The sequence below is a fragment of the Myxine glutinosa genome, chromosome 2 (genome assembly GCF_964187855.1).
Source record: "Myxine glutinosa chromosome 2, kmMyxGlut1.1, whole genome shotgun sequence".
NCBI classification, from domain to species: domain Eukaryota; kingdom Metazoa; phylum Chordata; class Myxini; order Myxiniformes; family Myxinidae; genus Myxine; species Myxine glutinosa.
This window is the reverse complement of record NC_136262.1, coordinates 115,737,477-115,763,311: the sequence shown is the minus strand read 5'-3', so window position 1 is coordinate 115,763,311 and position 25,835 is coordinate 115,737,477. Positions and strand designations below refer to the sequence as shown.

The 25,835-nt window shown below is 46.8% G+C and overlaps 2 protein-coding genes across 5 annotated transcripts in view; one reads left to right on the top strand and one right to left on the bottom strand.

Moving 5' to 3' along the window:
- The window catches only part of LPCAT3 (lysophosphatidylcholine acyltransferase 3), a 45,838-nt gene extending 36,901 nt beyond the window's left edge, over nucleotides 1-8,937 (bottom strand). For 3 of the 4 annotated variants that reach the window (XM_068107374.1, XM_068107376.1, XM_078771466.1), the window contains exon 1: nucleotides 8,612-8,758. In XM_068107374.1, the coding sequence (XP_067963475.1) occupies nucleotides 8,612-8,720 (109 nt within the window). In that variant the 5' untranslated portion in view covers nucleotides 8,721-8,758. Of the gene's footprint in view, nucleotides 1-8,611 lie in introns of all 4 variants that reach the window. The other variant, XM_068107375.2, reaches the window with a different exon arrangement.
- Nucleotides 8,938-11,750: 2,813 nt separating this feature from the next.
- CTNNBIP1 (catenin beta interacting protein 1) lies at nucleotides 11,751-25,575 on the top strand. The gene is made up of 4 exons (XM_078771464.1): nucleotides 11,751-11,991; nucleotides 19,854-20,044; nucleotides 23,561-23,645; nucleotides 23,736-25,575. The coding sequence occupies exons 2-4, from the start codon at nucleotides 19,856-19,858 to the stop codon at nucleotides 23,792-23,794; spliced, it is 333 nt and encodes a 110-aa protein (XP_078627590.1). The 5' UTR covers nucleotides 11,751-11,991; nucleotides 19,854-19,855; the 3' UTR covers nucleotides 23,795-25,575.
- Nucleotides 25,576-25,835: the final 260 nt, after the last annotated feature.

The following is a 25,835-nucleotide window of genomic DNA, read 5'->3' as shown; positions in this document are numbered from 1 at the left end:
TATTGTAATCCAGCCGGGTGTCTTCTTTTTCTTATTGAGCCAGCGTGGCGCGGCTTCGTCAACGTTCGAGTACAATCGGGTAACTTGTGCAGACGTGGTCATACCATAAAACCGCTCGGTAAATAACATCCAAGCCACGTCTGTAACAATTGGTGTCGAGGAGTGAGATTCGGACCCGGGACTAAATTAGTTAGGCCCAAATTTTGGGAGGGAAAATCGAGCCGGAGCGCGTACGGCGCTCGACCAAATCGATCCGGAGCGCGGTCCCGCGGTTACTGCGCTCGACGAAATTATAACAGCAAAATTTGGATTGGTGTTACGAAACTCGAATTTTGAAAGTCGCGCTATGGCGGATCAAGACGGCTGGGGTCCGGTAGGGGAGAGTGAAGCAGGGTCGGTCCAGGACCAAATTGAGGGACATGAGGAGAGCGAAGCAGTGAGGGCGGCAGGTTCGCAAAATAGCGCCGTCACGCACGAAGTAGCGGGCGCGCAAAATGGCGCGCTCGCTCACGTGGTTGAAGGGTCCCAAAATAGCGGCGCCGCGGAGGGCGAGCCTGCGGTGGCGGCTGGGGATGCTGGGCAAACCGGGTTTGACCTCAGATTATTCTTGACCCAACTGAATGCAAAAATGGATAGGATGGAGGGCCAAATGAGGGTTGATAGTGGGCGATTAGAGGGCCAAATGAGGGGTACCGGTGAGGGGTTAGACAATAATTTTAAGGGATTAGAAAAGAAATTTGAGGAGTTAGACAACGGGATAAAAGAAGTAAAGAATGGGTTAACGGGGGTAGAAAACAGAATGGCCGCTCAAGAGAATCAGATAGAGGGAGTGAAACATGGGTTAACGGGGGTAGAAAACAGAATGGCCGCTCAAGAGAATCAAATAGAGGGAGTGAAAAATGGGTTAGAGGGGTTAGAAAACAGTATGGAAGGCAAATTGAGGGACATGAGGGACCAAGCGGAAAGGGAAGTTAAACAAATGGAGCAGCAGATAGAGGGGGTCAGAATGGGGGTAGAAACCAAACTGGATGCTCACAGGGAGGAAATGGAGCAGATGAGGGTGGCATCTGGGCAGGAGATGCAAGTGATGGGAGAAGAGATCAGAAGAGGAGTGAGTGAGGAGGTCGGAGGAGTGCACGAGGAGGTGAGGCACTGTAAGGAGCACATGGAGAAGGAGGTGAGAAAGGGGACTGTAAAGTTACAAGGGGGCATAGAGGACCTGACGCAGGAGGTGGAGCAGCTGACGGTGGGACAGACGGAGTTAGTGGAGCAGGTTCAAAGGAACACTGCGGTATTAGGAGGTTTAAAAGCGACACAAAACGACATAAAAAACGACTTGATAGCGACAAAGAGGGAATGTCAGATGGTACGTGAGGGACTGACAACGAGGTTGGACGAGGTGATAGAGGTAATGGAGACGAAGGACCGGCAGGTGAGGACGCACCTGGAAACGGTCAAGGTAGCCTTAGAGGATGAGCTTGAGGAGACGTACCGGGGAATAAAAGAGGTGAAGCACAAATTAGAAGAAGTGGAAGAAGGGATGAGCGAAATTAAGAAGCGACGGAGAGGGGATAAGAAAGAGATAAAAGAGGAGATAAAAGAATTGGTCCAAAGTCTGTGTTTGGATCGTGATGATGTGCTCATTAACCGGATGAGGGATTCGCAGGTGATGGAGGAGAAGCGAAGAGGAAGAGGACCCGGTGTAAGTGGTGACCAATATGGTCGTGCGTATGATGCGCCAGGGGATTTAAGAAGCTTGGGGGTCGAGATAGACCCGGGTGTTCGTGAGAGGCCGTGGGTGAAGTGTGCGACAGGTCTGGTGTGCGAAAGAGGAGGTGTGCGAGAAAGTCCGACTCTGGGGTGTGTGAGGAAAAAGTGCGTGCCAAGGAGTGAGTGTGCTGGCGAGAGTGAGTCGGTCGTAGCGCGTGTGCGAGGGAGCACGTGGAAGCGCGGTGTGGTGAGTGTTACAGAGGGTGTGACCGGAGAGTGTGCGCAAGAGTGTGCGCGAGAAAGGTGTGTGACGGACAGGTGCATGAGGAAAGAGTGCGCTGTCAGAAGTAAGGAAGAGTGTCCACCTGTGGTGAGTGTTACAGAGGGTGTAACGGGAGAGTGTGCGCGAGAAAGGTGTGTGACGGACAGGTGCATGAGGAAAGAGTGCGCTGTCAGAAGTAAGGAAGAGTGTCCACCTGTGGTGAGTGTTACAGAGGGTGTAATGGGAGAGTGTGCGCGAGAAAGGTGTGTGACGGACAGGTGCATGAGGAAAGAGTGCGCTGTCAGAAGTAAGGAAGAGTGTCCACCGGTGGTGAGTGTTACAGAGGGTGTAACGGGAGAGTGTGCGCGAGAAAGGTGTGTGACGGACAGGTGCATGAGGAAAGAGTGTGCTGTCAAGAGTAAGGGTGAGTGCGTTGTCAGGAATGGAGGTGAAAGTAGTGAGAGTGACATGGAGCGTGAGTTAGTTGTGACAGGTGAGCGAGGATGTACACCTGGGATGGAAGGATGCACACCTGGAATGGTAGAGCGTGAGTGGGAATGCACGCTGGAGTTGGTGGTGAGGCACGTGGTTGGGTGTGCGAATGAGAGCACACCTGTGATTGTCACAGAGGAGGTGACCGAGGAGGGGGCGCGAAGCGGTGTATTGGTGAGGTGTGCGAGCGACGAATGTGTGCCAAAGTGTTCGGTGGTCAGGTGTGTGACCAAGGCTGTGAGTGGAATGAGGGTACCTGGGTGTGTAAGGGAAGGTACGAGGAGCATGGGCACGGCTGGATGTGTGAGCAAGGAACGGGCTGCGGGGTGTAAGCGTCCAGGTGAAGCATCGACGTTAGACGGGGTAGAGTTTAGAACGACTTATAGCCGAAGCAGGCCCTCGGTGCGTGCCGGGCCTCGCTTTGAACGGCCGCGTCCAGGCTCCACTAGGTGGAGCTGGCAGCCCGATAGGAAGGGTCGTTATGGCGACCACGTTTTGTTGAGACGTGCCGGCAGGTCGAGATCGGGGCATTGGATGGCTCCGTGCCGAGGTGATGCGTGGGATCTCGGCCCGGGTAAGCCCCCGTCCCTGCACCGAGTGCCGGACGCATCCAGCCGCTGGCACAAAACAACCAGCATCCATTGCTTGGCTTTACGAAGCCGGGCTTTGGACAGGGATTGGCGCACCGAGAGGTATTAGTGAGTCGACTGGGTGATGAGGTTAGTGTTTTGGACCCAAAATTGGAGAAAAACAAAATTTGGTGATGGGCAAAGGATTGGCAGTAGTGATTGGCAGATGATGAGTAGGATTGGCAAATTTTTGATTTGTTGAAATTTGACGTGCAAAATTGATAGTGAGAGACCCCCGATGTGGTGGGATGGCAAATCCACCATCCTTCCAATGGGGGGCAAAGGAGCAATAGCTTATGGGGTGTATGGCAGTGAAAACTAGCCCGGGTGGGTTAGGATATTGTGTGTAGGGATCTAGAGAAGATGACCTTAGGTAACGTTAAGGTTAGTTAGTGACTGATACCTGTAGTGGGGACGCAGGTAGATTAGTGTGGATAATAATGACGAGGGAGCGCAATAGTTTAAAGGGACGACTGGGAAGCGCAAGTTTCAGAAGGGAGTAGTTAGCTGAGATGATGCCGTGTTTGTGAGAATTGAACAGGTGTGATTGCACAGGTGTGCAACTGGACAGGTGTGTGGAGCAGTGTATGAGTAGTGAGTGTTGTGGATCAGCGCGAATGCGCTTGGGGAGAGAAGGGTGCAGGTGGCACCAGGTGTGAGAGCACAGGTGTGCAAGTACAGGTGTGTGGAGAAAGTTGGAGTAAGTGGTATGGAGTGGTGTGCATGGTGCGAAGGTGTGGATGGGGGAAGAGTGGACCCCCATCACGGATACCCGGGGCGGGTAGTGTAAGTGTTAGGTAGAGGGTGCAGGTAAATTGTGGTTGGATATTGGCATCTGTGGTGCGGTTGCAGAATGGTGTTGTGAATGGGTGCATTAGTGTTGTGGAAATGGCTGGGCGTGTAGCCTGTTAGTGTGTGTAGTTGGTTGAGCACTCCACCACTGTGAGGATGTCGGCCAGGTGAGGCCGCAGGTGGGCTCTGGGAGCCGGTAGAGTTGTGGATGGGGCCCGAGGATCCGGAGGACGGACCCGGGTAGCCCAGTGCCAGAGAGGGCACCGAGTGGGGAGAGTGCCAGAGGGCCTTCCCCAGGTAGTTAGGTTAGGGCAAGGAGCAGGTAAGCTCGGAGGCAACTGCAGTGGTGGAGGTGTGCAGGTGGGTAGACCCACTGGGAGAGGTACACGCCACAGCCCAGAAATTGTGCGAGGGCACCGGGAGATGAATCGGGGGAGTGAGACCCCAAATTGAAGAGCACCACAGTTTGGCCAATGGGAATTGGTTTTTAGAACCCATAGTGTAAGAGGGCCAATGGTTTGGCCGGAGAAAGACCCCGGGTAGTGTAAAGTTGTTAAAGTCACTTAGGAAATAGTTAGGATTGATGAACCTGTCGCACCATACGCAGCCACTTACCTGTGGTGATGATGATGACTCCACACCTGTGTTTTCTTTGTTTTGTTGCAGAAAATGAGAATTGCTGTGAGGATTTGTGAGACGCATCACGACGTGGATGAGACATTGGGGTGATTCCATCTCTCCCTCCCTAGGAGGGACTGATGTTGAATTGGTAATGGCAAATTTTGATGTTGAGTTGAAAATGGCAAATTTTGATGAGAGTTGAAAATGGCAAATTTGATTGGTTAGGAGGGAGAGAAGACGAATTTGGTATATGGGAGGAACGGGGAAGACAGTAGGGATGTTTGTTGATTTGTAAAGTAGATGTTTATGGGTAGTGTTGTGTTTTGTGGATGCAGTAAGGGGTAAGGGAGGGGCCATGTAGGTTACCTGGTGGGGGGGGGGGGCGTACGATAGGAACGTACCTGTCTCACCTGGTTCCCATGTGCCCCCAGTGTGCATCACCTTACATTGCGTGCACTTTTGCGCCCTTACCACCTTACTCACTTGTTTCTTCTTTTGTCTCCCACCTCCGAGGATCTGGCTTTGGGGTAGAGAGAGAGGGGAGAGAGGTGCTGGCTGCGCAGTTGTGGGCCTGCACTTTCGCTGTTTGCTGCCGGGATCGATACACCATATGGACCGCAATGTTTGTGGCCACCCACAATGGACCGCAGTTCGTTTGCGGCCAAGCACCACCCGGGGATGGACCTATGGATCAACGTGGCACCTATGCCATACAGGTGAACCACTAATAGTTAACACCACCAAGTGCACCACAAGAAGAGCAAGAGACACCTGCAGGGTTAGGGGTTGTCGAATTTATTTTTATTCCAATGAACAATGGTGACTGCACCGATTGGTGGTGGGGTGGTGCTGTTGATGCTCGGGAAGGGTGCTCTGCACGTTATTAAAGGCCGTCGGCCACAGAGCACTCGTGGGTTGGTGTATCGATGTTGGCAAGCGCGCTCTCTCTATGCATAACATCTGCATGTGTTCCTCCAAAAACAGGTCCTGGATCGTAGTGTAAATAGCAGCGTAGTCTTGTAAATAATGCTCCCTACCGGCTGTATGTTTAGTTTGAGAATTCTTTCCGGATTCGGTTATCCTGTGGGTGTGTTTCTGTGAGGAGAAGGGTGCAACGTCGCAGGGGGACATATTTACTCATTTGTGAATATCTGTAAAACTGTCGCACTCAGGGTAGAGTTAATAGTAGAGGGAACTACATTGCGTGCCACACTAAAGTAGGTAAAAATTTATCGGGTCGGGACGCCCCGAGGGTAGAGAAGGGTGCAATGTTGCGAATATGGAATTTGGCCTCCATATCCGCTTGTAAATATTCCCCTATTTTCTCCAATACTCCCCAACTTTCCCCGATCCCCCATTCCCTAGTCCCATTGCATGTAAATAACAATCAGTAGAGCCGACCTTCCCCTTATTCCCCCATTAAATGTCGTGCCCAGGTCCACCGCACCACACGTAGACAACTTTCGGACATCTTCCTAGTTATTCTTATTCTATGTCAGTTAAGGCCTCGTCTCCATTAATTATGACTCTTCGTTGCACCAGAATGTGATTATATGGCATCAGTAGTGAGTTTAGGACCTTTCCCATACCTCCTTCCATCTTCTTCCCCAACAATTACAACAACAACAGAGGAGATGGCGGCGGAGCGGGGGAGGATGCGTCCTCACACCGGCTCGATTAGCGCCATAGACCATGCGCTCCACGGGGTTACCACGAAGGGGCTCCTTGTCAGCTCCTCGTCAAGGGCGGAGCCTGGTAAACCCCCCGCACGCACCCAATGAGAAGCAACGTGCCGATTCCACGAGGCGGAGCTAACGAGCCGAGGGCGTGTCACTCCCCGCCGGATATACGCGGCCCCGCGCCGGATGTGACGTCAGATGCGCACCCAGCTTGGAGAAGGAAAGCCACCTGCGAGCGCTGAGTCAGATGCGCCCCCAGCTTGAGCAGACAAGACGCCATCCGAGCGCTGCGACCTCCCCGCATCTCTGGACCGGACCGAGTCGATTCTGACCTTTGAGCCCAGGTGCACCTGGAGCCATTGCTACCCGCCTGTCCTTTGCATCAATCCCCGTGTGAGTCAGCCGTTGTCCTGTTTACCTGTCGTCTGTTGGGAATAATATAAGATTGTGTCTAAGTGCTTGTCTTTCTATGCTGTCCCTCTTGTAGTTGTAATCTAACCTTCCGCCTTAATATAACCTCCTCCGGAGGTCTTGAGAACTGAACCCCTGGTGTCGTATTGTGTTATTGTAATCCAGCCGGGTGTCTTCTTTTTCTTATTGAGCCAGCGTGGCGCGGCTTCGTCAACGTTCGAGTACAATCGGGTAATTTGTGCGGACACGACGGCCATTCCGCTCGGCCCACCTTAACATCAAAGTCGTGTCTGTAACAATATATATACATATATATATATACATATATATATATACATATATATATATATATATATATATATACATATATACATATATATATATACATAATATACATATACATAAATATATATACATATATATATATATACATATATATATATACATATATATATATACATAATATACATACATAATATACATATACATAAATATATATACATATATATATACATATATATATATACATAAATATATATACATATATATATATATATATATATACATATATATATATACATATATATATATATATATATATATATACATATATATATATACATAATATACATATACATAATATACATATACACATATACATAATATACATATACATAATATACACATACATATATATATATACATATATATAATATACATATACATAATATACACATACATATATATATATACATATATATAATATACATATACATAATATACATATACATATATATATATACATATATATATATACATAATATACATATACATATATATATATACATAATATACATATACATATACATATATATACATATATACATACATATACATATATATATATATATATATATATATACATATATATATATATATACATAATATACATATATATATATATACATAATATACATATACATAATATACATATACATAATATACATATACATAATATACATATACATAATATACATATACATATACATAATATACATATACATAATATACATATACATAATATACATATACATAATATACATATACATAATATACATATACATAATATACATATACATAATATACATATACATAATATACATATACATAATATACATATACATAATATACATATACATAATATACATATACATAATATACATATACATAATATACATATACATAATATACATATATATATATATATATATATATATATATATATATATATATATATATAAATATATATATATATATATATAAATATATATATATATATATATAAATATATATATATATATATAACTTCCAATCGGTATGCAAACCAACGACTCAGCGTCCAACCACCTGTGTGCACAACAAAAAATGCACAAAACTCGAAAATGCATGATTATGGATGTTGTAAAGATCTCTTGGAGGTTTCATTGAGCATCATTACAGGTGCTGTGGTTACCACGTTTACCTGGTTCAGACACAATGGGAAACTCGTATTTATACATGTAAATAAATAATAATGAAGAACATTGTAAAGTAAATATCTCTGTCGTTCACATCTTGAATATTGTGAGATATTCAAACGGAGGAAACGTACAAATGAGCATTCACTAAATAATATACTGAGGTAAATATTTAGCAGAAGTCGAGCATGAGCAGGAATTTTACTAACGAGGTCAAAGTTCAACCAAGATAAGGAGATAAACTAAAGTGCAATCGGGGTTACGGTGCGGTGCACGAATGGAGTACGGGGACAGGTACGTCACCACCTCAAGACGGGCTAAACCACCAATTATAAGGACAAATAAACGGCAGAGGACGCGAAAACACGACCACCTTTAACCACTAAACCACCACCATCACCACGCAAACCACCAAACATAAACTTTCAGTCCGTCCTGTCAAGCCACGCCTTCCCTGGACCCAACACCGCCCACGCCCGTCCCGATCGACATACCCACCGACAAGAAGAGACAAAAGGAGTCGCAACGCCGGCTCAGACGAACCGAGCGTCCAGGCGAGCCGCGCCAAAGCACTCGTGTCTTCACCCGACTCCGCGGCGGCCGCCATTTTACCCGGAAGGATTTGCGCCGCGCCGCTATTGGCTGGCAGTTGCCTCACGTGACCTTATCATACACGGAGATGGCATGAAAGAATTGCAATTTATTTCATGAAATGGAAAACCAAATACTGCATTGGAGTCATTTACACCCGAACTCGTATAGATAGACAACGGTTCAACACATAGAAATGCTTCACAGTAGTCGCACGCAACACACACACACACACACACACACACACAACACACACACACACACACACACACACACACACACACACACGATAATGATTTCTATTATGATGATGATGATTATGATGATGATAATGATGCTGATAATGATTATGACGATTATGTTGATGCTGGTGCTGCCAATGATGATGATGATGATGATGGCGATGATGATGATGATCATCATCATGATAATGATGACGCTGATGACGATGACGATGATGCTTATGATGAGTTAACATTGGTGTAGATTAGGATGTCACTCAGTAGAGTGCACACCTCTGCCAGGTGAAAAACCTTCTGGGATGTCACTGAAAGTTACAACAAACTGGATGAATTAAAAATAATAATTATATTACCGGTATATGTAATATCGAGATAATTGCGATCACGGTATGGTCACGTGGTGTCCAAATTGATTGTGATCCGCATACTCATTTGCATACAACTCCCCGCCCACTTCACAAAGTTCGCAAGCGCTGATTTGCACATTGTGGATTACCTTGACGATCGTTTAGTACTTGTTCTGGTGAAAACTTTAAGGTATTAAAGCAAACCCAAACCCAAACGTTTGTAACATGTGCGGTTAGTCGCGAGGTTCTCATGAGGTGTTGTGAACCTCATGGCCCCGTCTTTCGACTCATGAGGTGTCACGGTTTCGACTCATGGTTCTCATGAGGTGTCACGAGGTTCTCATGAGGTGTCACGAGGTTCTCATGAGGTGTCACGAGGTTCTCATGAGGTGTCACGAGGTTCTCATGAGGTGTCACGAGGTTCTCATGAGGTGTTGTGAGATTCTCCTGAGGTGTTGCGAGGTTCTCATGAGGTGTTGCGAGGTTCTCATGAGGTGTCACGAGGTTCTCATGAGTTGGAAGGTTCTCATGAGGTGTCACGAGGTTCTCATGAGGTGTCACGAGGTTCTCATGAGGTGTCGTGAGGTTCTCATGAGGTGTTGTGAGATTCTCCTGAGGTGTTGCGAGGTTCTCATGAGGTGTTGCAAGGTTCTCATGAGGTGTCACGAGGTTCTCATGAGGTGTCGCGAGGTTCTCATGAGTTGGAAGGTTCTCATGAGGTGTAACGAGGTTCTCATCAGGTGTCGTGAGGTTCTCATGAGGTGTCGCGAGGTTCTCATGAGGTATTCAGAGGTTCTCATGAGATGTCGCGAGGTTCTCATGAGGTGTCGCGAGGTTCTCATGACGTATTCAGAGGTTCTCATGAGATGTCGCGAGGTTCTCATGAGGTATTTCGAGGTTCTCATGAGGTATTTCGAGGTTCTCATGAGGTGTTGCTCCTCGGCCTCCATCAATGAGGGACGATCTGTTTGTTGGTCGATGGAAGATGATTCCCAGAACTCGAGACGATTAACGGGTTCAAATGGCGACGGTTCGGTCATTGAAAGAAGATTGTGTTGGTTTTGAAAACCTTGACCAAAACTAGGTTTTCATTTTTAAAATCTTCAGCAGAGATGCCGAAGGAATTCCCGCTCCTGATGATCATGACAATGATGATGATGATGACGATTACGCCGACGATGATGATGATGTCGATGACGATGATGGCGATGATGGCGATGATAATGATGCCGATTATTATGATGATGATAATGATTACTATGATGATGATGATGCTGATGATGATGGCGATGATGAACATGATAATGATGCCGATTATGATGATGCTGAGCATGATTACTATGATGATGATGATGATGCTGATGATGATGGCGATGATGAACATGATAATGATGCCGATTATTATGATGATGATAATGATTACTATTATGATGATGATGATGCTGACGACGACGATGATGATGATGATGATGATGGTTATGATGATTATGATGATGATGTTGGCAATGATGAACATGATAATGATGCCGATTATTATGATGATGATAATGATTTCTATTATGATGATGATGATGATTATGATGATGATAATGATGCTGATGCTGATAATGATTATGACGATTATGTTGATGCTTGTGCTGCCAATGATGATGATGATCATCATCATGATAATGATGACGCTGATGACTATGACGATGATGCTTATGATGAGTTAACATTGGTGTAGATTAGGATGTCACTCAGTAGAGTGCACACCTCTGCCAGGTGAAAAACCTTCTGGGATGTCACTGAAAGTTACAACAAACTGGATGAATTAAAAATAATAATTATATTACCGGTATATGTAATATCGAGATAATTGCGATCACGGTATGGTCACGTGGTGTCCAAATTGATTGTGATCCGCATACTCATTTGCATACAACTCCCCGCCCACTTCACAAAGTTCGCACGCGCTGATTTGCACATTGTGGATTACCTTGACGATCGTTTAGTACTTGTTCTGGTGAAAACTTTAAGGTATTAAAGCAAACCCAGGGTGTTGCGCTGTTGCGCTGTTCGCGTGGTTTCAAGTATTCGAACTTTCAGGCCACAGATGACACTGACAGACGAGACTCGAGTAGAGAGCACCTTCTGCATTGGAGGCGGGAAAGCCGTGGCCGTTGGTGTATTTCAACCAGATTGTCGATTTGAAATATATTTTCTACATTTAACACAAGAGGTTTATAGTGACTAGAGCCTTTTCTTTGGACATTTCAATGCCGTTTTCCGCTTTGTTTATCATTAAAGTTTGTGCGCTATATGATCGCCATGACGGCATAAAGCGCAAGAGCACTTCCGTATAATTGGTTGCAAATCGCAGACGTATATATTTTTTTATTTTGACGACTTGCATGTGCCGAGTCAGGATATTATAAAACATTTCTGACGTTCGCCGCGACAGAAATAACCATAATTATAATTTAAAAGTTTAAACTCGTATCCGGCCCAGGAATGTCTCTTCCTCTCTTTTAACTTTTGGGCTGGTTTTCTTTGATGTAATGGGCGTGCACCCCGAGGTCGTCACGTGTGAGTCACTGAATATGCATGAAATGACGATTTGAAGCGGTATCCCGGCAGCCCCTGTGGGTAGAGACAGCAGGTGTGCCTCCGCCGGGCGGGAATCGCCCTGCTTGGCCCAATAGGCTCGGCAGTAAAGGTCAGTCTCGATTTTGTGGACGAACACAGGGGCCCTCACGGGTCCGTTCTTTCCCTCACCTCGATCGGGTTCGTGGGCTAAGTAACACGGGTCCCTCACGGGTCCATTCTTAACCGCCCCGACACAAAGGCCTGTGGGCAAACGCGGGTCCGTCACGGATCCATTGTTATCCCTGCCGTGACCAGGGCTGATGTGCTAATATGGGTCGACTCTTGATTGACTCCACCACACCCACACACCACACACATATATACACACACACATATATACACACACACATATATATATATATATATATATATATATATATATATATATATATATATATATATATATATATATATATACACACATATAGTATACACACATATATACACACATGTACATACATACACATACATACCCACACATATAATATACACATATAGTATACACATATAATATACACATAGTATACACACATATATACACACATGTACATACATACATACGCACACATATAATATACACACACATATATACACACATGTACATACATACATACACACATACATACGCACACATATACACACACACCACACACGTACACACACCACACACACACACACGTGGCCAAAAATATTGGCACCCTTGCACTTTTTTTCAAATAATGCACCATTTCTTCGAGAAAAATGTTGAAAAAAAAAAAATTGGGATCCACATTTGTATTTCTTTGGTTTGCAGTGGAAAAAACAACAAAAAAAAGCTTTAAACTGTGGCCTAAAATGGCCCGGACAATATTATTGGCACCTTTTAAAAGTTGTAAGAAATAATTAGATTTCAAGCAGGTGATTCTCCTTTACTTTGGAATTAAACTCACCGATGGTGAGTTGCAGGTGCCTGCAATATAACAATCACTCATTCAACCAGTTTGAAGAGAGAAAAGGAGTCATTCTGCTCTTTTTTTGTGTCGCTGTGTGTACCGCAATGAGCATGGAGAAAAGCAAGAAAACCAGAGAATTGTCTGAGGAGATCAGACACAAGATTGTAGCCAAGCATGGACAATCTCAAGGCTACAAGTCCATCTCCAGAGACCTTGATGTTCCTGTGTCCACCGTACGCAATGTTATCAGGAAGTTTAAAGCCCATGGCACTGTAGCCGACCTCCCTGGACATGGCCGCAAGAGAAAACTTGATCGAGGATTGTTCGAATGGTGGTGAAAACACCTTGATCAACTGCCAAACAGATTCAAGGTGCCCTTCAGACACAAGGTACAACAGTTTCAACTCACACCATCTGCCGCCTACTCAATGAAAGGGGGTTTTATGGTAGGAGATCCAGGAGGACCCCACTGCTGAGAGAGAGAGACATAAGAAAGCCCGACTGGAATTTTCCAAAACATTGGAAAACATTGTTTTTCCAAAACAAAACACACCTAACAAACCAAAATTCTTCTGGGAGAATGTCCTGTGGACAGGTGAGACCAAATTAGAGCTTTTGGTAAAGCACATCATCTCTATGTTTACAGAAAACAAAATGGAGACTTCAAAGAAAAGAACATCTTCTCTACAGTCAAACATGGAGGAGGTTCAGTGATGTTTTGGGGTTGCTGTGCTGTCTCTGTCACTGGGTGCCTTGAATGTGTGCATGGCATCATTAAATCAGGAGATTGAATGAATGAATGAATGATCGTTTTAAGGCCATTTTCCCCGCTAGAGCGAGGGTTAGCCTTGCAGGCCCCAGGACAATCATGGTTCCCTGTTTGAGGCAATGTTTTTATGGCCGGATGCCCTTCCTGACGCCAACCCTTGGTCGCCTCTTACGATGCGCAGGGATAAGGTGTACCTATTCTAAATCGGGGTACACACCGTGATCATTCATTCCAGCAAGCTGGTACTCAATTTGCCAACCTCAGAAGGATGACAGGCTGAGTCAACCCCCCTGGTGTTAATTCAGCGATCGATCGGGATTCAAACCTAGGATCCCAAGCCGGCACCCTAACCGCTAAGCCAACACCAGGCTAGGCCAACTCCAACACCAGGAGATTACCAAGGAATTTTGGAGCACAATGTTCAACCCAGTGTCAGAAAGCTGGGTCTCTGTCGAAGGTCATGGGTCTTGCAGCAGGATAATGACCCCAAACACACTTCAAAAAGCACCCAGGAATGGTTGAAGACAAAATGCTGGTCTGTTCTGAAGTGTTCAGCAATGGGTCCAGATCTAAGTCCCATTGAACACCTGTGGGGAAATCTGAAAACAGCAGTTGGGAGAAGGTACCCTTCAAATCTGGGAGAAGTGGAGCAGTTTGCACAAGAAGAGTGGGACAAACTGCCAGTAGAGAGGTGAAGGAAGCTCATTCATGGCTATAGGAAGCGCTTGACTGCAGTTATTTTGTCCAAATGCTGTGCTACCAAATATGAAGTCTCGGGTGTCAATAATTTTGTCAAATCCATTTCTTTTTCTTTTCTGATTTAAAAGGATTTATTAAGTTCTGAATCAAAAACAAAGGTTCTGTAATATTAACAGTGAAATAAAGAATTGTGGAGACAAATACTTTTGTCAATTTCAACTTATTTTTCGAGAAAATTGTGAGTTATTTGAAAAAAGTGCAAGGGTGATAATATTTTTGGCCACGACTGCACATATATATATATACACGCACACACCGGAACACCAGACAACTCTCTATTAAATTTATATACATACATACATAATGATGTCCAGGCCACAAAGCAATTTCGGACATCAATCGTATGAGATGCAGGACAGACACGAGTCTCGACGACATCCATGTACTTGGGAAAAAAAAAATTCAAGGATATCAGTCGACAATGGCCAAACACAAATGGGATTTCATGCTGAACTCCCTGCACCATAAGCCAAAGGTTCAGATGGGAATGGTAACAGCCCAAGGATTCAGATGGGGATGCTAATAGGGCAGGGATTCAGATGGGGATGCTAATAGGGCAAGGATTCAGATGGGGATGCTAATAGGGCAAGGATTCAGATGGGGATGGTAATAGGGCATGGATTCAGATGGTAATGCTAACAGGGCATGGATTCAGATGGGAATGCTAACAGGGCATGGATTCAGATGGGAATGCTAACAGGGCATGGATTCAGATGGTAATGCTAATAGGGCAAGGATTCAGATGGGGATGCTAACGGCATGGATTCAGATGGGGATGCTAATAGGGCAAGGATTCAGATGGGGATGCTAACAGGGCATGGATTCAGATGGGGATAGTAACAGGGCATGGATTCAGATGGTAATGCTAACAGGGCATGGATTCAGATGGGGATGGTAACAGGGCATGGATTCAGATGGTAATGCTAACAGGGCATGGATTCAGATGGGAATGCTAACAGGGCATGGATTCAGATGGTAATGCTAACAGGGCAGGGATTCAGATGGGAATGCTAATAGGGCAAGGATTCAGATGGGGATGCTAACAGGGCATGGATTCAGATGGGGATGCTAACAGGGCATGGATTCAGATGGCAATGCTAACAGGGCATGGATTCAGATGGGGATGCTAACAGGGCATGGATTCAGATGGGAATGCTAATAGGGCAAGGATTCAGATGGGGATGCTAATAGGGCAGGGATTCAGATGGGGATGCTAACAGGGCATGGATTCAGATGGGGATGCTAACAGGGCATGGATTCAGATGGTAATGCTAACAGGGCATGGATTCAGATGGGGATGCTAATAGGGCAGGGATTCAGATGGGGATGCTAACAGGGCATGGATTCAGATGGTAATGCTAACAGGGCAGGGATTCAGATGGGGATGCTAACAGGGCAGGGATTCAGATGGGAATGCTAACAGGGCAGGGATTCAGATGGGGATGCTAATAGGGCAGGGATTCAGATGGGGATGCTAACAGGGCATGGATTCAGATGGTAATGCTAACAGGGCAGGGATTCAGATGGGGATGCTAACAGGGCAGGGATTCAGATGGGGATGCTAACAGGGCAGGGATTCAGATGGGGATGCTAACAGGGCAGGGATTCAGATGGGGATGCTAACAGGGCAGGGATTCAGATGGGGATGCTAATTGGGCAGGGATTCAGATGGGGATGCTAACAGGGCAGGGATTCAGATGGTAATGCTAACAGGGCAGGGATTCAGATGGGGATGCTAACAGGGCAGGGATTCAGATGGGGATGTTAATAGGGCAGGGATTCAGATGGGGATGCTAACAGGGCATGGATTCAGATGGTAATGCTAACAGGGCATGGATTCAGATGGTAATGCTAACAGGGCATGGATTCAGATGGTAATGCTAACAGGGCAGGGATTCAGATGGGGATGCTAACAGGGCAGGGATTCAGATGGGGATGCTAATAGGGCAGGGATTCAGATGGGGATGCTAACAGGGCATGGATTCAGATGGGGATGCTAATAGGGCAGGGATTCAGATGGGGATGCTAACAGGGCATGGATTCAGATGGGGATGCTAATAGGGCAGGGAATCAGATGGGGATGCTAACAGGGCATGGATTCAGATGGTAATGCTAACAGGGCATGGATTCAGATGGTAATGCTAACAGGGCATGGATTCAGATGGTAATGCTAACAGGGCAGGGATTCAGATGGGGATGCTAACAGGGCAGGGATTCAGATGGGGATGCTAATCGGGCAGGGATTCAGATGGGGATGCTAACAGGGCATGGATTCAGATGGGGATGCTAATAGGGCAGGGATTCAGATGGGGATGCTAACAGGGCATGGATTCAGATGGTATGGGGATGCTAATATGCTATGGTAATGCTAACATGGATTCAGATGGATTCAGATGGTAATGCTAACAGATGGTAATGGGATGGTAATGGGCTAACATGGGCATGGATTCAGATGGTTTTTGATGGTAATGCTAACAGGGCATGGATTCAGATGGTAATTCAGATTCATGGGCATGGATTAATGGGCATGGATTCAGATGGTAATGCTAACAGGGCATGGATTCAGATGGGGATGCTAATAGGGCAGGGATTCAGATGGGGATGCTAACAGGGCATGGATTCAGATGGTAATGCTAATAGGGCAGGGATTCAGATGGGGATGCTAATAGGGCAGGGATTCAGATGGGGATGCTAACTGGGCATGGATTCAGATGGTAATGCTAACTGGGCATGGATTCAGATGGTAATGCTAACTGGGCATGGATTCAGATGGTAATGCTAACTGGGCATGGATTCAGATGGTAATGCGAACAGGGCATGGATTCAGATGGTAATGCTAACAGGGCATGGATTCAGATGGGGATGCTAACAGGGCAGGGATTCAGATGGGGATGCTAACAGGGCATGGATTCAGATGGGGATGCTAACAGGGCATGGATTCAGATGGTAATGCTAACAGGGCATGGATTCAGATGGGGATGCTAACAGGGCAGGGATTCAGATGGGGATGCTAACAGGGCATGGATTCAAATGGTAATGCTAACAGGGCATGGATTCAGATGGTAATGCTAACAGGACATGGATTCAGATGGGGATGCTAACAGGGCATGGATTCAGATGGTAATGCTAACAGGGCATGGATTCAGATGGTAATGCTAACAGGACAGGGATTCAGATGGGGATGCTAACAGGGCATGGATTCAGATGGGGATGCTAACAGGGCATGGATTCAGATGGTAATGCTAACAGGGCATGGATTCAGATGGTAATGCTAATAGGGCAAGGATTCAGATGGGGATGCTAATAGGGCAAGGATTCAGATGGGGATGCTAATAGGGCATGGATTCAAATGGTAATGCTAACAGGGCATGGATTCAGATGGTAATGCTAACAGGACATGGATTCAGATGGGGATGCTAACAGGGCATGGATTCAGATGGTAATGCTAACAGGGCATGGATTCAGATGGTAATGCTAACAGGGCAGGGATTCAGATGGGGATGCTAACAGGGCATGGATTCAGATGGGGATGCTAACAGGGCATGGATTCAGATGGTAATGCTAACAGGGCATGGATTCAGATGGTAATGCTAATAGGGCAAGGATTCAGATGGGGATGCTAATAGGGCAAGGATTCAGATGGGGATGCTAATAGGGCAGGGATTCAGATGGGGATGCTAATAGGGCAGGGATTCAGATGGGGATGCTAATAGGGCAGGGATTCAGATGGTAATGCTAACAGGGCATGGATTCAGATGGGGATGCTAATAGGGCATGGATTCAGATGGGGATGCTAACAGGGCATGGATTCAGATGGGGATGCTAACAGGGCATGGATTCAGATAGGGATGCTAATAGGGCATGGATTCAGATGGGGATGCTAATAGGGCATGGATTCAGATGGGGATGCTAACAGGGCATGGATTCAGATGGGGATGCTAACAGGGCATGGATTCAGATGGGGATGCTAATAGGGCAGGGATTCAGATGGGGATGCTAATAGGGCAAGGATTCAGATGGGGATGCTAATAGGGCAGGGATTCAGATGGGGATGCTAATAGGGCAAGGATTCAGATGGGGATGCTCATAGGGCAGGGATTCAGATGGGGATGCTAGTAGGGCAGGGATTCAGATGGGGATGCTAATAGGGCAGGGATTCAGATGGTAATGCTAACAGGGCATGGATTCAGATGGGGATGCTAATAGGGCATGGATTCAGATGGGGATGCTAACAGGGCATGGGTTCAGATGGGGATGCTAACAGGGCATGGATTCAGATGGGGATGCTAACAGGGCATGGATTCAGATGGGGATGCTAATAGGGCATGGATTCAGATGGGGATGCTAATAGGGCATGGATTCAGATGGGGATGCTAATAGGGCAGGGATTCAGATGGGGATGCTAACAGGGCAGGGATTCAGATGGGGATGCTAACAGGGCAGAGATTCAGATGGGGATGCGAACAGGGCAGGGATTCAGATGGGAATGTGAAATATCAGGATGATTGTTCATAACTGGGCGAAGATTAGAACCCAGGTTAGACAGGTTAGAGGTGAGTGTGCGTACCTCCAGGCCATCCTGCAATCTCTTAAACAAACTCTCGTCTACTCTGTCTGTCGTTAATCTTTACAATATTCGAACCCAAGGACAGAAAAAATATGGGAATCGAGTTCTACGTATTTAAAGATGAGGTCAGATGATCGAGGCAAGTGGTTAACAAGTGGTTAACAAGTGGTTAACAAGTCATCCCAACCCTCGTGCTTGCAGGTTCCTGTGTTTGCTTCCCTCATCTCTCTTTAACCTCCATGCTTGTTTCTTCCTTTACTTCCTGTGTCCAACTGTAGTTCCAATGTCATGTGATTGTCCTATGCTCCGCCACCTCGCTCTTCCATGAACTTCAATCTTCAATATAAAAATCTCAGCTGGTAAAATTCTTCCCTCCCCAAGCCTACCTCTTCCTTTCCAGGTGATTGTCCCTCCTCCCTCATCCTTTTTACATTTTTTGTTCCTTTTTCTCTTTCATCCTTGGATTTCCCTTCCTCGCTGTGCTTGAGCTTGCGTGTCTGTCCTCGTCCCCCTCCTCCCCCCTTCCACTGCCCTTTGTCTCTCTTTCTTCACCATCTCCTGTTATTCCTTTTTTTCATACAATATCTTGGCTCATGGAACAACAAGATGACAGTGCAGGAAAACATTGTACTAACTGTGGGGGCGTTGGGGTCACAGATGGACCACAAAGTGAGGGAGTGAATGAACGGGTTGAGAGGAGGGAATAAACCACAGTAACCTACAAGTAAGAGGGTTGGGTAAATGGGGGTAAAAAACACGGGTATTGGTCATTCTAATATTGATATTTCCGTGTACGAGAGAGGCACCTGCCTTGTTGGGACCAGGTAGGATTACGGTTGTTTTAGAAGAGGAAGGAGAAGATGGGCGTATACCGATTCATTGACGTATGTTGACTTGTGATGCAGACATGAATGGAGCCAGGGGCTCTTGCTCGAAAGGGTTGCCAGGTGGAGGTGAACCTTGGGATGGTCGAGCGGGGAGCGGAGGAGGACAGAACCAACAAGGTGCCGTGGCTCAGGTGGCAGAGCCTCCCTCGACGTCGTTCGTCCAGCAGAAGGTGCGCGTGTTCCTCAGCCTGCGCCGGATGGGAGCCACGGTGAGCGAGTTTGTGCACAGGTGTCGTGTTTCTCCGTGGAACGCGTCTCCGCGCTTCGTGATCACACAATGTGCTTTTACTTGCACTGTTAGAGTGTGATAACGTAATCTAATTGGGTAATCGAACTCTGACCTTATTTTTGACAATTAGAGGAAATATTTACATGTCTATTTCCTAATTTTCAGGCATATGCAGTTCATCAGTCTAATTACAAAGGTACGGATTTTGATGTTTTATGAACTGTATGCCATATCCTTGTGTTTAATTTTTGTGCGATCATGATCCGGGTTCCTGTATACGTGATTGTATGCATGTCATAAATATGACGTCATAGGTCATGTGACCTGGCGGCCATATCGGATTTAATGAAAACCTTAAAAATGGATCCCTGCCTTCATTTTTCGATCGATTCATTTTGAACTTTGACCACTTATAGTACGCCATGTGATTGGATGCATAGCCTAATTATGACGTCATAGGTCAGGCGACATGGCGGGAGGGACCGGTACGGTCCCCGGATCATACCGCCCTTGGCGCCCGTCAAAAATCGAAAGAGTATGGCATGGGCAACATCTGCGCCAAATTTGATGCTTTTGGAATAATTTGAACCAAAATATCCCTAAGGGCCCTGACTATCCCGTGGGACAAGCAAGCACCAACCTTTGCTCCCGTTACTTGGCACCACCTCACTTGTAATGACCTAGGAATTGTTTCTGAAACGGCTTGGCCATCTCAATTACCTAGACCTCGATTCGGGGTATTACAGGCCGCGTTCCGGCCTTGGAAGGGCTTTCTACAATGGAATCCTCTTGTTCAGGCCACCAGCACAGGCGTCTTCGTTCGGACTCCATATCCAGGAAAAGAGTGATCCGAAGAAATGGCGAAACTCAGTACATTGGCCTTGAGGTGTGAAATATCCTTTGCCTCCCGATGTAGAAAGTTTTGCTCGTATTGTTTAAATTGAACTGAACCATTGTTAGCCTGACCCATTCCTGAGTATTGGCGCTGAGGAAGCGCCTTTAGCGATTGACTTCCAGCCAGTGTAACGCTAATTCCTGTCACAGGAATTCGGAGATCATATAAGTGGGCGTGGCAGTTCCTGATTGGTTCGTGTTGGGGAACGCCTTCTCGCTGCCGACGTGACGTAAATTCGCGCACGCGCACTGGTGAAGCTTACTCGATCTTACTCGATCCCATATTACATGTACTTTCATTGCATACAAATTATACTTCCTCCTAGAAATTCCAAGCCCGAACCTCAGCGCAATCCAAGAGGATTCACTTGTTTTAATATAGATCATTCATTCTTATATCTGCTACCATCTCTGTAGTGCAGCGATTCTCCACATCGTCGAATCTTCGGTCTTGTTCTCATTGGCATACTGTCGGCTTCCATAACATGGCTGGCAAGATAGCCTGGACTCTCGAGGTTTGTGCACTCAACTCTTAGATGGGTTTGGATTCCGACCTGGCTATCAACTCTCACCATGGTGTTCCACAGGGAAGACGAGTCGGGAATGTGTGTGCTGTCCCTCGGATGGACGTTAAACTGGCGTCCCGTCTGCCGGCATTAGTTGGTGGATGTTAAAGACCCCACAGTGTGTTTTGCGAAGAGTCCGCGAGCCATCGCCACCACTCTGAACAAATTACTTATTCCTGCTCTCACCTACAGGGGGCACTGCATCAGCGGCACAGCCACGCTCTCAGGCAATGATGCTACCCCCAGCCTTGTGCCGCATACAAAACAAAAAGATTGGTCCTAACATTGCCCTACATCGTCATGGTATTCAGGAGGAAGACTCACCCGTATATGTTGGACTAGCAGAAGTACCCGGCGTTGCCAGGTGGTGGGGAGGGGGAGGGGAGGGGGAGGGGGGAGCGGGAGGTGTAGCGCTTGGTGGAGGAGGAGGGGGAGGTGCAGGAGAGGGTGGTGAAAAGGAGGGGGAGGGGTGGTGGAGGGGAGGGTGGGAAAGGGAGGGGGGTGGGAGGGGAGGGGGGAGAAGGGGGAGGGGGGTGGGAGGGGATGGGGAAGAGGGGGAAGGGGAGGGGGTAGCGGGAGGTGGAGGGGGGAGCGGGAAGTGGAGGGGGTGGGGGGAGTGAGGAGGGGAGGTGGAGGGGAGGGTGGGAAAAGCAGGGGGAGGGGAGGGGTAGTGGAGGAGGGGGAGGGTTGGGGGGAAGGGGAGGGAAGGGGGGAGGCAGGAGAGGAAGGGGAGTGGCTCACATTTCTGAGTGAATGTGGCTCACGTTTCCTGAGTTAAGTGTGATGCCGATCAGGAAGAAGAAGAAGCCGTACTACCAACTTCATACACTTCCGGAATTGTTTGATTTATTTGTATTGAAATATCTGGTAATTGTTTTGTATTTATTTATGCAAATGTGTACTTGTATATAACTGTCATTAATCTTTAAAAAGCTTCGGCACTATCGAGCAATATATATTATAATTTATTTTTTTTGAACTCCAAAAGAACGAACTTTTTTTTTTTCAAAAATTTTTTTTTTGGCCTAAAACACTCCCAGGCACTCACTGATGAACCTCTGAAAGTTTGATGAAGATCCGTTCAGCCATCTCTGAATAAAACGCGGACACACACACAGACAACTCACGTTAATATATATATACTAGCCGAAACCCGTGGAACATCCACAGAAGGGAGGATGTGGTGTATGGATAGAGTGTACCATTATGGATGGCATAGGGGAGCGCTCATGGGATCTTCTTCTTCCGTTAAGCTCCAATTTTTTCTCTTTAAGTTAAGTCCAATCAGTCCTCTCTGCTCGAAGTGCTCAGGCCATGCCTTCCCGCTCTCATACTTTTATTTCCGTTCGGTGTAGAAAGAGATTGACATATCGTTCGTCTGTTTCAGCTCTTTATCTTTAAGCTTCCTTACGTCTCGCCACCTGCTACACCTCTCTGAGTTACGAGGATTTATGCAACGCACCCCGAGTATCGCAACGTCACTCCATTTAACTTTATTAAAATGACGATAAAGACGTTTCCTTATATATCCTAATTAAAAATGTTCAAGGGAATAAAAAGACCATTTGGTTCACACCACCCATGTTCACACCACTCGACTGTCCAATCAGCGGACGGCTCGCTTCGCCTTCGCCCAGCAGACGCCAATACGATGGCGTCGTAAGATGGCGTCGTATCGGCAGTTAATCGGATGCTTTTGGGCCCCAACGTCGGCTAATTCAGATTTTTCGAGTATGGCTGTACGTGATAAACAAAGAGCGCGGTTCGTAGATCGTAAATCCATGAGTGCCGTGGGCATCGGGTCACTGGGTGCTGGGTAAAAGGGATAACAAAGTCGAGTCCTTACGGTATTATTATATAGATAGATGTATTTCCTGCGATGCACTCAGACGTACGGCTCATGATTACTCACGATTCACCCGCTGGGTGTTTTAGAAGCAGTAAAAGCATGGATTCCCCTCGGTTAGATAATTTGATCCGAGTACCTGTTTAACACCAATCCCTTCCATCTCCGACTCCTCCAATCTTTCCTTCAGTTGAAGCCAGAGGAGGAGCGTTTCCTACAGCAGTACGCGCCCGCAGCACTTCTTCGCGCGACAGCAGCAGCCAGCCACGACACAGGTGCCTTCGGCTTCTGCTCGCTCCTGCATATAGGACACCGTTTTGTCTGTCTTTGCTTCCGTCATTAACGTTCATCTCTGGCCGTTACAGGGGTAGATGATGACGTGATGGTGCTGAACTGGCCAGGGGCGGACGAAGAGAAAAAGTGATGTGATTTGCGTCCGAGCCAATGGAAGTGCCTGTTATCTGAACAAAGTTCGCTCTCGCTTTGTCTTCCTCCATCAATCACGTTTGCCATTTCCACTGGACCTTTTGCCATGATTATAGTTGTCTGAATTTTAAGTTTCCTCCGTATATCGTTTGTCTGTCAGATGTGTAATTATTATCAATGTCAACATTTACATTTCTTTTTACGGCTTTTTATATTATACGTTCAATGTAAAGTAAGTGCATTTCTTTTCTTATTGAATTATCACGATGGGAAGCACATGGTGGTCCAATTGGAAGCTCGTTTGTTGTGCCTCTCATTCCGAAGCTTTGGTTCATTCCACCAAAGTCGTCGTTTATTTTGTGGAGGATGAGTTGGGAGAAATGGCCGTGCTGTTCATTGCATCGCAGATGTTTTCATTTAAAAGTCGTTGTTACAACGGAAGCACGAGTAAAAAGTGTGGAACGGTCCACTGGGATATAGAACTTGAGCCTGGGTCCTTCTGCTTAAACACAGGGCAGGGTGCCCTTCGTACTGTTCTTGTTTTGTCTCGTCCGAAAAGGTTCCGGGGCTGATAAGGCCCTGAAGGATATATTAGTTGGTGATTGCTGTTTTGAGAACGGACATTTCATCACAGCAAATGAAACAAATTATGAGTTCACTGTACAATTGTACAGGGGAAGCAAACTGGTACGGGGGAAGTGTCCTGGTGTGGGGGAAAGAGCTCTGGTACTGGGAAAGCGCCCTGGTATGTGGGGGTGGGGGTGGGGGCAGCACCCTGGCATTGGGGAAGCACCCTGGTACGGGGAAGCATCCCGGTATGGGGGAAGCGTCCTAGTACTGGGGAAGCGTCCTAGTACTGGGGAAGCGTCCTGGTACTGGGGAAGCGTCCTGGTACTGGGAAAGCGTCCTGGTGTGGGGGAAAGAGCCCTGGTACTGGGGAAGCATCCCGGTATGGGGGAAACACCCTGGTGTGGGGGAAAGAGCCCTGGTACTGGGGAAGCGTCCTGGTACTGGGGAAGCGTCCTGGTGTGGGGGAAAGAGCCCTGGTACTGGGGAAGCGTCCTGGTACTGGGGAAGCGTCCTGGTACTGGGGAAGCGTCCTGGTACTGGGGAAGCGTCCTGGTACTGGGGAAGCGTCCTGGTACTGGGAAAGCGTCCTGGTGTGGGGGAAAGAGCCCTGGTACTGGGGAAGCATCCCGGTATGGGGGAAACACCCTGGTGTGGGGGAAACACCCTGGTACGGGGGAAGCGTCCTGGTACTGGGGAAGCGTCCTGGTGTGGGGGAAAGAGCCCTGGTACTGGGGAAGCGTCCTGGTGTGGGGGAAAGAGCCCTGGTACTGGGGAAGCATCCTGGTGTGGGGGAAAGAGCCCTGGTACTGGGGAAGCATCCCGGTATGGGGGAAACACCCTGGTACGGGGGAAGCGTCCTGTTGTGGGGGAAAGCGCCCTGGCATGTGGGGGTGGGGGCAGCGCCCTGGCACTGAGGAAGCACCTGTCACTGGAGAAGCACCCTGGTACGGGGGAAGTGTCCTGGTGTGGGGGAAAGCGTCCTGGCACTGCAGAAGCACCTTGGTATAGGGGGAGCGTTCTGATAAGGGGAAGCGTCCTGGTATGAGGGGGAGGGTGAGAGGGCAGCACTCTGGCACTGGGGAAGCACCCTGGTACGGGGGAAGTGCCCTGGTACAGGGGAAGCACCCTGGTATGGGGGAAGCACCATGTCCCATTGCCCCACAATATTCCCAGCCTTGGTGCAAATATTTTAATAAAATGTGCGACGTATTTACTCGTTTTGTGTGAGTGATTCCTTATTTAAACCCAAGCATTTATTATTTAATACATTTACCCTTTCCCTTACTTTTGAATTCCATCCCATAATAGTCCCTCTGCAGTTGCTGATCTTCACTCATGGATTAACTTTTTCTTTGTTTTTAATTGTTAAGACCAACAAAGTACCTGCCCTATCAACAATCTTGTTCCAAGCATGCAACACGTTCTTCTGATGCATCCATTTAATTGGGCGGTGTATAGGCAACAGACTG

Bases quoted from the DNA above. Each gene is read 5' to 3' on its own strand.
- CTNNBIP1 (XM_078771464.1), top strand. From the start codon at position 19,856: ATGAATGGAGCCAGGGGCTCTTGCTCGAAAGGGTTGCCAGGTGGAGGT. The intron at 20,045-23,560 runs GTGAGCGAGTTT...TCTTTCCTTCAG, and splicing joins TGCGCCGGATGGGAGCCACG to TTGAAGCCAGAGGAGGAGCG. The intron at 23,646-23,735 runs GTGCCTTCGGCT...TGGCCGTTACAG, and splicing joins AGCAGCCAGCCACGACACAG to GGGTAGATGATGACGTGATG.